The sequence below is a fragment of the Pyrus communis genome, chromosome 8, assembly GCF_963583255.1.
Source record: "Pyrus communis chromosome 8, drPyrComm1.1, whole genome shotgun sequence".
Classification (NCBI taxonomy): Eukaryota; Viridiplantae; Streptophyta; class Magnoliopsida; order Rosales; family Rosaceae; genus Pyrus; species Pyrus communis.
In genome coordinates, this window is record NC_084810.1 from 22,804,207 (window position 1) to 22,821,153 (window position 16,947).

The 16,947-nt window shown below is 37.3% G+C and overlaps 3 protein-coding genes across 3 annotated transcripts; 1 reads left to right on the forward strand and 2 right to left on the reverse strand.

Moving 5' to 3' along the window:
• The first annotated feature begins 7,879 nt into the window (after nt 1-7,879).
• Nucleotides 7,880-8,822, forward strand: LOC137743455 (pleckstrin homology domain-containing protein 1-like). The gene has a single exon (XM_068483347.1). It carries the CDS (start codon nt 8,108-8,110, stop codon nt 8,543-8,545), a length of 438 nt encoding a protein of 145 aa, XP_068339448.1. The 5' UTR covers nt 7,880-8,107; the 3' UTR covers nt 8,546-8,822.
• Nucleotides 8,823-10,153: 1,331 nt separating this feature from the next.
• Nucleotides 10,154-12,286, reverse strand: LOC137741306 (UDP-glycosyltransferase 71K1-like). The gene is made up of 2 exons (XM_068481028.1): nt 11,716-12,286; nt 10,154-11,342 (listed from the first exon to the last, which is right to left on the reverse strand). The coding sequence occupies exons 1-2, from the start codon at nt 12,254-12,256 to the stop codon at nt 10,435-10,437; spliced, it is 1,449 nt and encodes a 482-aa protein (XP_068337129.1). The 5' UTR covers nt 12,257-12,286; the 3' UTR covers nt 10,154-10,434.
• A 2,468-nt stretch (nt 12,287-14,754) lies between these two features.
• LOC137743873 (UDP-glycosyltransferase 71K2-like) lies at nt 14,755-16,723 on the reverse strand. The gene is made up of 2 exons (XM_068483807.1): nt 16,066-16,723; nt 14,755-15,662 (listed from the first exon to the last, which is right to left on the reverse strand). Exons 1-2 carry the CDS (start codon nt 16,601-16,603, stop codon nt 14,755-14,757), a joined length of 1,446 nt encoding a protein of 481 aa, XP_068339908.1. The 5' UTR covers nt 16,604-16,723.
• Between the last annotated feature and the right edge of the window lie 224 nt (nt 16,724-16,947).

Consider the following 16,947-nt stretch of genomic DNA (forward strand, 5'->3'; position numbering starts at 1 on the left):
CCATCTTGGTGCTACAACTGCAAGGGCGTGTCTAAGTTGCGGACAAAGTGTGCGATCGTCGGACAGCAATCTGATGGCTGAGATTTGGCGAGCTACGCGTAGAACCGGTTCAATCTGCTATATCATCTCCTCAAACGGGTTTGGTTCCCTCGCTCGCCCGCCAAGAGCCACTACTACCGTACCAGCACCTCTCTTAGCTCTCCGATCTCGATGCTTTCCTCTTCTCCATTGAGTGAACCATGCATTTAAATGTCGCTATTTATATTGCTAAAGTTTTAGATTATTGTAGTACTAAACCATGATTTGAATGCTTAGAGGGTTCTCTTTGACGAGGTATTCCTTTTTCAGATTTGATCATCTTAGTTAAAAATATATGTATTTTCAGTCATGTCCGTGTCCATTACCATTTTTTAGGATGATAATGTAGCGTTTGGATGGACTTGTAGGATGGTGACCCTCGCCTTTCATGTTTTGGCCTGAATATTTAAGAAGGTAATAACTTTTCTAGTCTAAATACTACTCATCCGTTTGCTGTGCTGATTTTCAGGCATGTTCTTTTCCCTTGGTTTTGCTTGGTTGGGGTATAGGTTTAGTTGAAATAGTATTGGTTTTAATTAGTGTTCTTTTCCCTTCCAGCAGTGCCCATTTCCACCCAAACTGAATCTCAAGTTCTTCTGCTTTTGAAGACGGCATGTTCGGCCAACCGTGTATTTTCCATCACTTTTTTTATTCAGAAATAATGTAGGCTGTTTGATTAATTGAATTTATATTTTTGTTTTTGTAGATTTGACAAGATCATCAACAAGGAAATACCGAATAAGGTGGTTTTGAAGACGATAAGGTGCTCCCTACTGTGTTTCTTCTCAGTTTCAATTTCCTATTCATTTTTTAATTGAGCTTTACCAGTATTTACTTTTTTTTTTCCTTATGAAGTTTGGATTTTTGAGTAATGGGTTTTGTTAATTAATTTTAGGAGTTAATTCTTAATCAATAATAAGTGAATTGAGAGTGGAGAGCTGGCATGGTTGGGATTAATTCTTAATCAATAATAGGTGAATTAATTCTTAATCAAACTAATCTCTAACTCATTCTTCATCTGTCGTACAAGGACTTGAAGAAGCAGCTAACGCTGATCTATCCCAGAGACGAAGGCAAACCTCTACTAAACAGTCCGTATTGGCCGACGACAGAGATTTAGTATGCAAAGTCGGCGAAGCTGGTGAGGTTTCCAAGGACATCACCAATTTCGTGAAGTTGCTGGAGAACAAATTGGAAAAGTTCAATTCTTTCTTTGTGGAGAAGGAGGAGTAGTATGTTAGTCGATGGAAGGTATAATTTCTTGATTTTCTTTAAAAAATTATCGAAGATTACAATTTGGATTCTAGAATTATGAGAATTTGTTTAGGAATTGAGAGAGATTGACTTGCTGCTTGCGAATTCGGAAAATTTACGGTTTTTGTATGATAATTTTGGTTTAGGATATCGAAAAATTGTGTCTTTGATGTATAATATTGAATTTGGATGAAATTGATTAGATTTTGCCTTTTTTTAGGCCATTTTATGTATTAAGTCTGTAATTAGGAACTGTTTTATATTATTTTCTGTATTCGTAATTGTTCAGCATAATAAAAAAATAGGGTTTTTTTTGTTGTGCTGATTTTCATGTACTATGTATTCATAATTGTTTATTTTGCAAGGGAAATGCGGGATATGATAGAGATGTAAGCAATTTCAAATCTTCATTTATCCCGTTTCCACTTTGTTCAATTCAATTTGATTTAGCGTTATTTTCATTGCTTTTGAGGAAACCAAATTAAAAGTGCCTTTCGATCTTTGTATATCATGCTTATGTTCTCCTTTATTGGGAGACTGATTTACTGTTTTAAATTGGTTCAATTCTCTTATATTTGGCCCTTTTGTTGGTTCTGAAAAAACGAAATGACATGTGGATTTCTGTCTTCTATACCACGTTTATGTTGAAATGTTATACTTACCAAAACCACATGTTGAAATGTTGGACCGGTAAACGTTTTTCGTTATTCTGTTTTCAGGACTTCGTTAACCTAGAAGTCAACCCGCTGATGCCAAAGCAGAAGAGAAGTGAAGATGTGAGGTAATTTTTTATGTTGACAATTAATTTATCGAGTTTTAGATGACGATCACATTTTATATCCATATTTACTATTTCATGGTTTATAGATGTGGTTTGATTTTGATCGCTGGATGAGAAATCAAGCGTGTTTGTGACTTGGTTTTGTTTGTTTTAACATATATGTTGGCGTGCCTATTTATGTGATTATGTCTGTTTCGTTTTAAATTTTCTATATTTATCTTATTTGTAGAGTTAAATAGTTGATGAATCTTTATCAATGAAGCAGCTGGAATGCTTTTGTTGAATGTGAATGATCATTGTCTAGGGGAAACATTATAATACAAAGCTGTAACTTGAGTTTTGGAGTGAAACTCGAAAAAGCTTTAGTACTAAATATTATCGTGTATGAATGTCATTATAATCTATAGCTGTAACTTGAGGTTTTGGAGTGAAACTTGAAAGAGCTTTAGTACTAGATACTATTGCGTATGAATGTGATACTGGATCTTACTATACACTGCGAATAAGTAATAAGAGATGGTGAGTCCGTTTTAAGTGTGATTTGTCTTCAGAAACTCAAATTTTGACTTTTTTGTATATATTGGTGGAAATGTAGAGATGGGTGCTCTTTGCTGCTGTCCTTGCAGTGAGGAATTTGAAGAATATGTGCTTCCGAGCAATCCATTATAATATTGCTTATTCCTGAGATACTTCTTCCAGCAGCTGTTCACCGGGGTAGGTATAAAAGCCATGATCAACTCAATACTTTGTCGGTTCTTCTGTAAATGAACTCTCCTAGGAAATTTACGTAGTTTTCTATTATCGGATGCATTTGGTTATATCAATGTTTTAGATTTATTGTCTGAAAAGAAAGGGCAGTGGATCATAAATTGGCATGTCAATTGGAAACTGAGGAGCCTGATGCAACTAAACAAATCCATCTACATTACTTCTAAAAAATTGTAATGTTAATGATGGGTACAAAGTAAACTGTTCGAAAGCATCTATCACTTTTAATTTTGGGCAACATACTTGAATAGAAAGACATTAAAATTTATTTTTAAATGAAAATGTTCTTTCCAAAATGCTTAAGCTTTTATGAAAGTAATCCCAATAAGATCCATGGGTTTGATTCACTTTAGTTTTTATAATTCTTATTTTTTTTCGCATTTCTCATGTTCATGCAGTACAGTGCACCTTTCCAAAGGCTCGATGGACGACTACCTTCACTACCTATTTAAGGGGCCACTTTGGCATCATCCAGAGTAGGCACATCGCTACAGAATAATCCCGTGAATGATGCTCAGCTCTCATTTTCCAAGCCAACCCCCTTTGATGCTGATCAGAGATGCTCGCGTTTACAGCGTGATGGCTTGGTCTCTAGGTGTGAGAAGTTAGTGACTCATTTGCAAGAAGATATGCAACAACCGAGAAGATGGAGTTCTGGCACCAAATACCTGGGTTTTGGGAAGAAATGGAGTGGGGATGACACTGAAGAAGATTGTAAGTCATGCCTAATCACTAAATACATTGGCAACTTTAGTGACTGGTCTGAGCTCACCCTATATATAAGAAGACATATTGAAATAATGATAAGATTATGGTAATTCACAAATGATTAGGATTGTGTAAAGGTTAGTTTAAAATGAAGGTTCTGTGATAGAATTAAAAGAACTATGCACGGTGGATTTTTATAGGTGTCATGAAATTTTTATACCAGTTTTTTTTATTTGTTTATTTTTATTTTTATTTTATGGGAATCAAGTATGGGTGGTTTTTTTTTGTTTTTGAAATTTGAAAGGGGAACATAAATTACAAGAAGAGGAAGACTGAGCATCGATCATGGCCTTCTCTTCCTGCCTCATCCAAATCCGGACATGGTAATTACTCGATTCTCATTTCTCATTCATCTCCTTTTGTTTTTTTTTTTTTTTTTTGTTTGGCTTTTGTGAAAGTGTTTGTGAAAATTAGGACATTTCAGATTATGGTTTTCATTTTAAATTTATCGATTATCAAATGGCATAGTTTGTGATATACTGTAATATGATTTGAGTGATTATTATTAATTTTAATTTTTCATGATTAGAGAGATGATGAATATGCGAAATGCTTTTGGATAAATGAAAGCCAGGGATTAATGGATTTTTCTATAATTGTCTTTGTAATGTTTCAGTTGTGTGGCATTGGAGTCATTCCTCAACAGGAGTGTGTTATTTTGGTCTGTTAACAAAGGAAGCGAGTTGCTCTGTGCTAAAGGGGGATGGTGAGTCGAAATTCTTGGCCCTAACTTAAGGTTATGAGAAAAATCATAGTAAAAATTAGCATGGCAATCATAGATGTAATCCTCATTTTATCAATGCTTAAATATATCTAGTTGATCAGTTTCACAATCATCTCAATAGTAGCCGCATCATAACAATTCCTTCCTATAAGGAACTTTCATGCCAACTGATAGTTTGTTCAGAAGTTTCCCTTATTTTAACACTTACAATATTTATGATCCATTTGACATTCCCGCAACAACGCACGGGCTAAATGTGTTGCATATCAATTGTTCCTGCTATATGGCTCAACACTACACAAAAATCTTACCTTAAATGTCTCAAGGTCACTTCAATTATTTACCCTACTCAACTTAAATTTAGTTCCCTTTTTTTCTCAAATTTGTTATATGTTGTTTGATCCTTTATTGAATAGTTAGAAATGGTGATTAAAATGTGACTCATATTTTTTGCAATTTTTTTGTTATGTAGAAATATGCGGCGCATGATTGGCGAGAATTCTTCTTCATTGTGAACATTCAGGTAAATCATGTCTTTCAATATTTTTCTATTATTCTTTGCATTGTTCTTTCTTGGGTTTTGTGTGAGATTTATTGGAATGGTGGTGGTTTAATGCTTTTCTAGGTTGCTGATAAAAGAATTTTGGGTGACATGGTAGTTTAGGGGATAGCTATAGCCCTTGACGGATTTCAAATTAAGACAATATTTTAGTTTAAACTTTCAGTAACCCAAGGCAGAGGCAAATTTTGATTTTTGCCTTCCTTTTTCTCACCCGCCGTGGGGTGGGGGTCTAAGAGAAGCATGTAACAGAGACACCACTTTTTTATAATCTTTGGAAGTCTTTAATGGTTGGCTAACGATCATATTAGCGTATCCATTGGAGGTTGTTTGGATTCATATTTCTACTTTTTTTTTATTTTTTTTTAAATATGCCTAGAAATCATAAAGATGCTTCTGAAGAATGATAAGTAACGATTTTCAAAATTTTATTGTAATTTTTTTTCAATGGTGTCAAAGAGCTAACATTGAAAGATGGGTTCTTTTTAGTTCTGTTTTGGATTGCTCCTAATTGAAAAAGGATGAACATTCTTTGTTATTTTCTCACCCATTTCATTATCTATTTCTATAAAATCTCAATACTCATGAATATTGTCATCAAGGCAGATAGCATGAAAATGTTAATGCATTTTCCTCTGCCAGTTCACCATGTAGACTTAAAAGGTGATGACTTCTGTAGAAATAAAAGCGCATTACAAATCTACAACACATGAGAACCACTCGTTCTTATAAAGTTAAAATCCTTACGTCGTTGGTTTTTTTTTTTTTTTTTTTGCTTTTTTGGATTTCACTTGTCAATAATCCACCGCGGTGTTGGTCGGCAGGAGCTCTTGAATGCTGCGGGCCCAGTCCAGATATCTGTTCACATTCGCCTTGGCACTGAAGATAAGGCTGTTCCATTTGAACTTCAAAGATTTATCAAGGACTCATCTGGTCTTGCCACATTAATTCTTTTTTAGTATTTGAAAATTTGTCTTTTTTTTTTTTTTTTTGGAAAACTAATAAAAAAGGTTTGAAAACTTTGAGTTTTAATGATAAAGACAAAATAAAGGGTAAAGTAAATAGTAACAGGATTGACTTTTTAGTGTAAAAATATGATTTTTCGTTAAAAGTACTGCAGGCTTTTAGTTAAAATTCTTTTTTTTTTTCTTTGTCAAAATTAACTCATATTTTATTCAACATCACTGAGCTGCAACAATTTCCTAGTAGTGATGGGGGAGGAGGATTCTCTACCCTCCTAATCTCTCTACCCTTTTATGTCCTCCTATTTGAACAGTTACGGTTAAGTCACGTCAACATCTTATGTTGATTTTTTTAAAGATAATAAAATAAAAGATAATGTGTGAGAGGAGGAAATGAAAGGGGATGAGAATAGGAGGGTAGAGGATCTTCCTGGGAGGTAGATTTGGTTTTTTTTTTTTTTTTTTTAAATCCAGAAGATTTGGTTTGTTAGTTCCATGGTTATGCTTCATCTCTAGAATACCCGTGGCAAAGGTAGCTCTTTTCTTAGCAAATTAAGTTTTTTTTTTTTTTTTTATTCTCATCTCATTCAAGCAAACTAAGTTGTTTAAATACAAGTAGATAGCTCATTTCTGGCTTGTCAAAAATGTTATGACACCCCACATTATGCTAGCTGCACGTTTTTTTTATAGCGTTTTTGTAACGTTATTGAAAACTATTCTATCATAGCGTTTTAGAAATGCTATTATAGATGAAAAGATAACATTTCTGACTTGCTATCATATGTACATTAGATAGCATTTCTTTAGTGCTATTATTTGTTTTTGATAGCGTTTATAATGTGTTATTATCTGTTTTTTGATAAAGTCGTTGCAAATAAAGAAAACTGTCAGAAAAATATATCGATTGTATTCTATGAATATAACAAACATAAAGATTTACAAAAATTAAGAAACATGCATTGGACTCATTCCACCTAAACATTGAATACGCACAAAACTTGAAATGAAAAGGTTAGGCCAAATCTACTAATACTATTACACTAATGCACATTACTACTCCCCATCACCATCAAGTCTCTCCTTCTTGAAGCTTCTTTCTCTCAAATCCCCTTCGTTTCCCTGAATTTCCACAAAGAAAAAACCAAAATTCTAGAAGTTCAACAACCATGAGAATGAGACTTATTACATTATTATTGAAACTATTCACTTTTATAAAAGAAAATTGGAGTATTGGTCTTGAATTGTGACTATATTGTTGTTTTGGTCCTTGAATTAGAAGTCCAGTGAAATTGACAACTAAATTTGACAGAGAGAATTGTTATTGACACTCCAAAAGTCTCATTTTGCACTCCAAACTTTTTATAATTAGTAAGAAAATTACACTTGGGAGGAATGTATTATGTGAATTTTGGAATGCTAATAACAGTTCATTTGGCAAAATATAGAACATCAGTTTTATTGCCAACTTGTATGTAAAAATTAAGCACGTTAAATGATATTCTACCTTAGCGGGGTAGAGGCTGTTCTACTCTAAGAGAAGAGAAGATTGAGCTAAGCCACACAACATGTCAACATTAATTAGGCATTGAACTCAACATCTGAAACCTCTCACTTACAAGTCAACAAAAATATCTCTAAACTGTAATAGTAGTCGTAACTCATATACCAACTTTAAAGAACTGTTAATTTCATGAATCAAACCTTCTATTGTGTTACAAGGGGTCAATGCTCTCATTTACTCTTATCTTCACGTGTATAGTGTACTCACAATAAAATTCATTTATGCATTAATGTGTGTCAAAACCTTGCATTACTAAAATAAAGGATTTAGATTATGAGTGAAAGTAATCGATCATTCTAGTAATTAGATCTTCATCTTTAACTTACTGTGTTCCTGATTTAAACAATACCCCTTCGATTCATTTATTGTAGATTAGTGATCTTGTAACATGTGAACTTTCTAGTAGCACACGTAATACCACGTACACAGCTTCAAAGCCACCTAAGCATATTGAATCGCGATCACAACGGGACATAACAGCGTTTGATATCAACCGGCCGTCTCGATTAGCGAAATTAAACAAGCAAAATACCGGTTTCTGTTTCCGGACAGAAAAACATAAAACCTATCTCTCCTTCCGCGGTCTCACTTCCGACCAAAACCTCAACTCCGCCCACACAAACCCACCTCACGCGCCGCCCAAGCAAAAAAAATGGAGGGCCTATGGCGGGCGGCTACGGGCCAAGACCCGAGCCCGGAAGATTACACCGGAATCGAGTTCTGGTCCAACCCTGAACGCGCCACTTGGCTAACCAAACAAGGCGAGTACATCAAGACGTGGCGGCGCCGCTGGTTCGTCTTGAAACAGGGGAAGCTGTTCTGGTTCAAGGACAGTTACGTGACCCGTTCGTCGACGCCGCGCGGCGTGATCTCGGTCGGCACGTGCCTGACGGTTAAGGGCGCCGAGGACGTGGTGCACAAGCCCTGCGCCTTCGAGCTCTCCACCACTAATCATGATACGATGTACTTCATCGCCGATTCGGAGAAGGAGAAGGAGGAGTGGATCAACTCGATCGGACGGTCCATCGTCCAGCACTCCAGATCGCTCGCGGATTCCGAGGTCGTCGATTACGATAGTAGCCGACAGTGATCATAAACTCTCGATTTTCATGGTACAGTAATAATATGACTATAATTTGTGTTTTTTTCCCGTAAATTTGATGTAATAGTTGTCGTGTTTGATAAAAATCGGAGCTTTTCTTGTTTTCTTGCTGTCGAATTTGGACAATGTAGGCTGAATTTTGTTTCTCTGTTGCTTTTTTCGTAATGTAGATGATATTTTGTGTGATTGAGAGGGCAATTCGTATGATTTTTGTGAAAAGGTTTGAACTTTGATGTTGTAAATTGTGAAATTTGAGTCTTGATTCTGTGTTAGCTGTGTTCACTTATTGGTGCTTGTAGAATTTGCATTCTTGGAGAATAGAGTTACATTTTCCATGAAACTGGATGCTTTGCAAGTGTTTTTTCGATCAAGATTGTCGGTATGGTTTTTGAATTTCTGTGCTCTAGTCAAGGAATTTTGATGTCTTGGAGTTGAATCAACCTTATTAGTCGTGTTGTCTTCGTGTTTGTAAGTATACCACTAGTTTTGAGAAGTTTTGTGTTGCTGTGTGAACTTCATAAAGGTGCTAACAGAGCGCATCTGGTCGAATTTGGTTGCTCAAGGGTTGTATGGTTTAGTGAATTTAGAGCAAGATAGGTCGGGAAATCAACTGTGTTGGATCAAAGTCACCATGAAAATGTTATTTCGTTCACTCCATAAAAATCCTCATTGACAAAACGATTTTAATCCTCATTTTAAACTCAATCATCCAAATCCAAGTGTAAAGAGTTTGTTTGTTAGTAACTTAGTATTGAGTTGAGTCTGTTTGCATCTCTCTTAAAGCATGATGTAACCGTATACAGGATATACCGCATTTGTTCGTTTGCATCATGTAACCCAAACATGTGTCAGTTTTTCTTCAATCTAGTTCAAACCGCAGATGATTAAGTTTCAACAGTGTGATTACTAGCAAATAATTGATGTTACTGCATATAAACTTGATTTTGGAGTATGTTTTGAAGCGTCGAACAAGTCTCAACCTTGAATACAACCAAGGTGCTTAGCTAAAAATGTTAACGGTAAGATTGAAACTTCGTTTGCATAGGGTTTTAGTTGCAGAGGTGGGGGGGGGGGGGGGGGGTGACTGTTGGCCTGGTTCAATTATGTAGTGAGCTGTTAAAAGATGGTTTTTCTAGCCACGGGAAGAAACTCCTGTAGAACAAGTGCTGCGTTCACCTCTCATAGGAATGGGATAGGACCTAACCTACGAACTTCGGCCTCCAACTCAACAAAATTCTAGGTCATTCAGTAAATCCCGTACTTCGATTCTTGCCATGAGTCGCAAACCAATCCAAACCAGCAATCTGGTTCACCCGAAACGAACTAAACCAATTTTATTTGTTTGGTTACAGTTTGGGAAAATCATTGCTGAGATAGTAGGCTTCGTTTCGTTTCTTGTTTGGGGTGATCACTAGGTTTGATTTGGTGGAGTGAGGCTATCGTTGATTTGATAGCTAAAAATGAGAAAATGATAAACTGAAGTTCTTGGTCTGCAAGAAATGATGTCAATTTGATAAACTGGAAGCTTCTTGATATATGTTTCTCATATGGTTCCAATCTATCCTTGTACTAAAAAACTTTCAACCTAGGCATGGTATTTAACTCAAGTTTTTTCTCAACCGTCTATTCAGTAAGCAATCTTAGTCAGCTACTTTCATTTGGAAGATTTAAATTCAGAACCTACTCGAACAAAGTCAGGACTTGATGTCACGCACAAACTCCAAAACCCTCTTCTCGAACAACAAGTTTCGTTTGATTTATCATTGTAGAACGAAAACATATAAATTACTAGCCGATAAATTCATAAATAGAATACAAGAACATGGAAAAATTTGTACATTCATGAGTTCTTATAATTACAAAATTAGCAACCCATACTACTTAAAACCCAAATTCTCACCAATCACATCCTCAATAAATTTCCCAACAGAAGCAAATGAAGACCCCCCATCCTCCACAGCTTTTCTAGCCATCTTTCCCATCTCTTCCACCTTCTTCCTCACCTCACTATCCTTCTCCATCACACCAACCACAGCCCTCTCAATCTCGTCCGCCCCCACCATGTCAGCGCTGCCTGTCTTGTAATCCAGCCTCATCTCCAACGCCATCCCCAACTCCCTCACCATCCTAAAAGCATTGAGCTGCTGCTCTGCATACATGGGCCATGTCGCAATAGGGACGCCATGCCACAAGCTCTCCAAGATCGAGTTCCACCCACAGTGAGATAAGAACCCTCCGGTCGCACTGTGGGCCAGGACCTCCACCTGTGGGGCCCACCCACATATCAACCCTTTCTTCCCATTGGTCCTCTCGAAGAACCCATCTGGCAAAACTTCTTCAAGATTTGAGCAATCACTTGGGACTGTGCCTTTGGGTGACGGCATGCGCAGGGACCATAAAAACCTCTGCTCACTTTGTTCAAGCCCTAAAGCTATTTCCTTCACTTGCTCTGCCCTAAAGCTTCCCAAGCTACCAAAACACAAAAACACAACAGATTTCTGAGGCTGGTCATCAAGCCATTTGATGATCTTGTCGCGCTGTGCCTGGTGTAGGTTGGAATGTGCCTGATCGTCATTCAGGTCGATCACTGGCCCAACTGGGTACACTGGGGGAATTCGGGTGTCATTGGAAAACAATGTGATAGCATGTGTCTCTAACTCTACAAATGTGTTTGCTACAATGCCTCTAGTTTCTCTAAATCTTGAAGCCAACTTGATGTAAGCAGAGCGGCTACCGTCTTTCAAAGCCATCGGCAAAACTCTAGGAGGAACCGGGTGGACAATACCTAGTTGTCGAAAAATTTCAAAGCGTTAGAATCCAACTCCAAGAAATCAAAACTTTTCAATTGGAATGAAGTCTAAAAATTTGTTGTTACAACGTGTCTTTAAACATTGAACATTTTTGTCTTGTTTGTACTAAAAGGGTTAAAAGTCTAAACCAACTCAAAACATTCTCTCTTTTCTTTTTGTTGGGGGGGGGGGGGGGGGGGGGGGGGGGGGTGGGGTGGTGTGGTGGGGTGGTGGGGTTTGAACTCGGAAATGTTTTTAGAAGAAACCGCTTGTATGTGCTTCTCTAGAAAGAGTCTTTTTGGCTCAGAAACACTTTTAACATTTTCTGTTAAACGCATTCAAAAGGGCCTGTGATTGTCACAAACATACCTGGGATTAACCATTCGGGATCGGATTCTTCAACCGCAACCTGGTTTTTTTCATGAAGAATTGGAAGTTGGAGCATGAGAGCTAGATATCCTGCATTGCTTGTCATGAAAAGATAAGAAGGAAGATTGAGTTCCTTGGCCACATCAATCATGGACACACAGAAGAAATCAACCACCAAAGCAGCAACACGAATCGAATCCATACTATTAGCATTGGAGGAGACGAGGTTGGTGATGATTTTCTTGACATTGGGGACGTGACCCTCAATGTAAAGAGTGATGAATTTTTCTGGTGACTGGTACGTCTCTTGTGGAGGTTGATGATCTTGAGGTTGTTGGACATCGATGACTCGGATTCGGGGTTCTGAGGCTGCAATCGATTCTGTGTATGAACTTAGAGTGGTTCGGAGGGGTGACTGGATGGCAAGAACGGTGATCAAAATTCTGTCATCGCGATCGATCAAACGCTTTGTGAACTGCAGTGCTGATACAAGGTGACCTGCTCCTGGTGCTGGGATGAAAACTAGTTCCACTTTCTTCATCTTTCTAACTTGTTCTTTCGCTCTTTCTGGTTTATACTTTCCTTGCACATCAATCACACACATAAATATAGTGATGTTACAGTATACATTATAGTGCTTAATTTCAAATACGCATTAAAACACAATAATATACATAATCAAATAACATAAACAGTGTGAAAAGGAGACAGAGTACAGAAATAGGATTGATTGCATGTGTATGGCTCCCCCGCATCATTGCTCACGTACTATTACTGTCATTTTTCTCATTGACTGACCTACCTAAGGCCAAGAGTGGGCATATGCCGCCACATCGGAGAAATTATATCATACTGCTTAATTTGATTACGCATTAATACAATAATATACATAATTGAATGACAGAAATAAACAAAGATTGATTGCATGTGTTAATATTATATGGCCCTCCCCTACGAGATATTTTTCAATGTGACCAGCACAAGATATGGTGCATCACGTGTCACTATACAAATGATGAGATATGTGTGTTAAAAATTTAGTAACTTAAAAAAAAAAAAAATTCCCACCACTTATATAAAAACATGTGGTGTACCATCCGTGTTCCCCTCATAATGAAAATTTTCTCCTCCCCTACTTTATTGCTCACCTGTGTTCCCGTTATAATGAAATTTTTTTCTCATTGACGGACCTACCTAGGGCCAAGAGTGGGCATATGCCGCCACACCGGAGAAATTATATCATACTGTTTAATTTGATTACGCATTAACACAATAATATACATAATTGAACGACATAAATAAACAAGGATTGATTGCATGTGTTAATATTATATAGCCCTCCCCTACGAGATATTTTTCAATGTGACCAGTACAATATGTGGTACATCACGTGTCACTATACAAATGGTGAGATATGTGTGTTAAAAAATTAATAACTTAAACAAAAATAAAATTTCCCACCACTTACATAAAAACACATAGTATACCACCCGTGTTCCCGTCATAATAAAAATTTTCTCCTCCCCTACATTATTGCTCACTCGTGTTCCTGTTATAATGAAATTTTTTCTCACTGACGGACCTACCTAAGGCCAAGAGTGGGCATATGCCACCACATCGGAGAAATTATATCATACTGTTTAATTTGATTACGCATTAATACAATAATATACATAATTGAACGACATAAATAAACAAGGGTTGATTGCATGTGTTAATATTATATGGCCCTCCCCTACGAGATATTTTTCAGTATGACCAGCACAAGATGTGGTACATCACGTGTTACTATACAAATGGTGAGATATGTGTGTTAAAAAATTAATAAATTAAAAAAAATAAAATTTCCCACTGCTTACATAAAAACACGTGATGTACCACTCGTGTTCCCGTCATAATGAAAATTTTCTCCTCCCCTACATTATTGCTCACCTACTATTATTTTCATTTTTCTCACTAGCGGACCTACTTAAGGCCATAAACTTTTGTTCAATGTTAAAGTAATTAATGTATAAAACTAATAAGTGAATCAAAATCAATATAGTCCCAGCCCCACACAATGCATATAAGCCCACTTGGAGGACAAATTGGTAACGAACTCATCATTGATGAGATTCGAGTTTGGTTGCATTAGGATTGTATGGTTTAGAGAATTTAGAGGAAGATAGGTCTGGATTAGTGAAATCAACTGTGTTGGATCAAAGTCACCACAATGAAAATGTTATTTTGTTCACTCAGTAAAAATCCTCGTAAACAAAACGATATTAATCCTCATTTTAAACTTAATCATCCAAATGCAAAGAGTTCATTAGTTTGTTAATATTGAGTTGAATCTGTTTGAATCTCTATTAAAGCATGATGAAACCGATATAGAGGATATACCGAATTTGTTCATTTGCATCATGTAACCCAAACATGTGTCATTGTTTCTTCAATTTAGTTGAACCTCGGAGGATTGAGCTTCGACAGCGTGTGACTAGCAAATAATTGACATTACTGAGATGGTTGGATTCGTTTCGTTTCTTCTTTGAGAAGATCAATAGGTTTGATTTGGGGTAGTGAGGTTATGGTTGATTTGATAGCAAGAAATGAGTAAATGATTAAACTGATGTTCTTGGTCTGCAAGAAATGATGTCAATTTGTAAAAACTCTGGAAGTTTCTTGATCTTTTCTCATATGGTTCTCATCTATCCTTGTATATGCATTTATATCATTGATTAATATATGATAACCAAAATCTTTTAATCTAAGCATGGTATTCAACTCCAATATTTCTCAATTTCCTTTGTTCCATAAGAAATCTTATTCAACTACTCTTGTCCGCGAGATTTAAACTCAGAATCTCAACAACATGGGGACTCAATGTCACAAACTCCAAAGTTCCTCTTCCCTAAGAAATTTACAAACTCATTTCGTTTGATTTATCATTGTAGAAGGAAAACGTATAAATTACTAACCGATAAATTCATAAACATCATAAGAGAACATGGAGATATTAGTACATTCAAGAGTTCTTACTTACAAAATTAGCAACCCATACTACTTAAAACCCCAACTCTCACCAATCACATCCTCAATAAATCTCCCAACAGAACCAAATGAAGACCCCCCATCCTTCACGGCTTTTCTAGCCATCTTTCCCATCTCTTCCAACTTCTTCCTCACCTCACTATCCTTCTCCATCACACCAACCACAGCCCTCTCAATCTCGTCCGCCCCCACCACGTCAGCGCTGCCTCTCTTGTAATCCAGCCTCATCTCCAACGCCATCCCCAACTCCCTCACCATCCTAAAAGCATTGAGCTGCTGCTCTGCATACATGGGCCACGTCGCAATAGGGACGCCATGCCACAAGCTCTCTAAGATCGAGTTCCACCCGCAGTGTGACAAGAACCCTCCGGTCGCACTGTGGGCCAGGACCTCCACCTGTGGGGCCCACCCACATATCAACCCTTTCTTGCCATTGGTCCTCTCCAAGAACCCATCTGGCAAAACTTCTTCAAGATTCGAGCAATCACTTGGGACTGTGCTCTTGGGTGACGGCATGCGCAGGGACCATAAAAACCTCTGCCCGCTCTGTTCAAGCCCTAAAGCTATTTCCTTCACTTGCTCTGCCCTAAAGCTTCCCATGCTACCAAAACACAAAAACACAACAGATTTCTGAGGCTGGTCATCAAGCCAATTGATGATCCTGTCGCGCTGTGCCTGGTCTAGATTGGAATGTGCCTGACCGTCATCCAGGTCGATCACTGGCCCAACTGGGTACACCGGAGGGATTCCGTCGTCAGTGGAAAACAATGTGATAGCGTGTGTCTCTAACTCTACAAATGTGTTTACTATAATGCCTCTAGTCTCTCTAAATCTTGAAGCCAACTTGATGTAAGCGGAGCGGCTACCTTCTGTCAAAGCCACTGGCAAAACTCTAGGAGGAACCGGGTGGACAATACCTAAGTGTCGAAAATTTTCAGTGTAAGAATCCAACTCCAAGAAATCAAAACTTTTCAACTGCAATGAAGTCTAAAAGTATGTTGTTACAACGCGTCTTTAAACATTGGACATGTTTGTCTTTTTGGGGGGATATAGCATTATACTCGTTTGATATAGTGAAATTTCTTCTGCAAAGCACTTTTACTCGTAAGCACCTATGCTAGAAATGATTTCATATGACACGTTGATTTTTGTTTATTATAAAGTCAATTGCTTCCTCAAAAGGGGCTTTAAATGCTTTGTGAAGAAACCACTTGCATGCACTTGCATGTGCTTCTCTAGAAATAGCTTTTATGTCTCAGAAACACTTAAAAAATTTATGTTAAACGCATCCAAAAGAACTTGTGATTTTCACGAACATACCTGGGATTGACCATTCGGGATCGGATTCTTCAACAGCAATCTGGTTTTTTTCATGAACAATTGGAAGGTGGAGCATGAAAGCTAGATATCCTGCATTGCTTGTCAGGAAAAGATAAGAAGGAATATTGAGTTCTTTGGCCACATCAATCATGGACACACAGAAGAAATCAACTACCAAAGCAGCAACACGAATCGAATCTGAACTATTAGCACTAGAGGGGACGAGGTTGGTGATAATTTTCTTGACACTGGGGACGTGACTCTCAATGTAAAGAGAGAAGAACTTTGCTGGTGACTTGTACATCTCTTGCGGAGGTCGATCTTGAGGTTGTGGGACATCTATGAATCGGATACGGGGTTCTGAGGCTGCAATTGATTTTGCGTATGAACTTAGAGTGGTTGGGAAGGATGACTGGATGGCAAGAATGGTGATCGAAACTCTGTCGTCGCGATCGATCAAACGCTTTGTGAATTGCAGCGTTGATACAAGGTGGCCTGCTCCTGGTGATGGGATGAACACTAGTTCCACTTTCTTCATCTTTCTCGGTTGTTCTTTCACTCTTTTTGGTTTCTACTTTCTACTTTCTTTGCACATCAACCACACGTAAATATAGTGATGTTCTTCTATTAGATACAAATGCTTGATTTGAACTACGTATTAAACTGCAAAATCCAAAAAAAGTGTACCGCAAAAGGATTTGATTGCATATATATATTAAACTTAATACATTATATTGCCCTCCCCTACATCATTGCTTACGTACTCTGTCTATTTTGTCGCTGGGAGAAATTTCTCAATACTAGCAACATGGCTACACTAATTTTTATAATACAATTGGTTAGAACTTTAAGATAAAAAATTCGATTAGTCATAGTATTACA

Bases quoted from the DNA above. Each gene is read 5' to 3' on its own strand.
- LOC137741306 (XM_068481028.1), bottom strand. From the start codon at position 12,256: ATGAAGAAAGTGGAACTAGTTTTCATCCCAGCACCAGGAGCAGGTCAC. The intron at 11,343-11,715 runs GTATGTTTGTGA...TTCGACAACTAG, and splicing joins TCCCGAATGGTTAATCCCAG to GTATTGTCCACCCGGTTCCT.
- LOC137743873 (XM_068483807.1), bottom strand. From the start codon at position 16,603: ATGAAGAAAGTGGAACTAGTGTTCATCCCATCACCAGGAGCAGGCCAC. The intron at 15,663-16,065 runs GTATGTTCGTGA...TTCGACACTTAG, and splicing joins TCCCGAATGGTCAATCCCAG to GTATTGTCCACCCGGTTCCT.
- LOC137743455 (XM_068483347.1), top strand. From the start codon at position 8,108: ATGGAGGGCCTATGGCGGGCGGCTACGGGCCAAGACCCGAGCCCGGAA.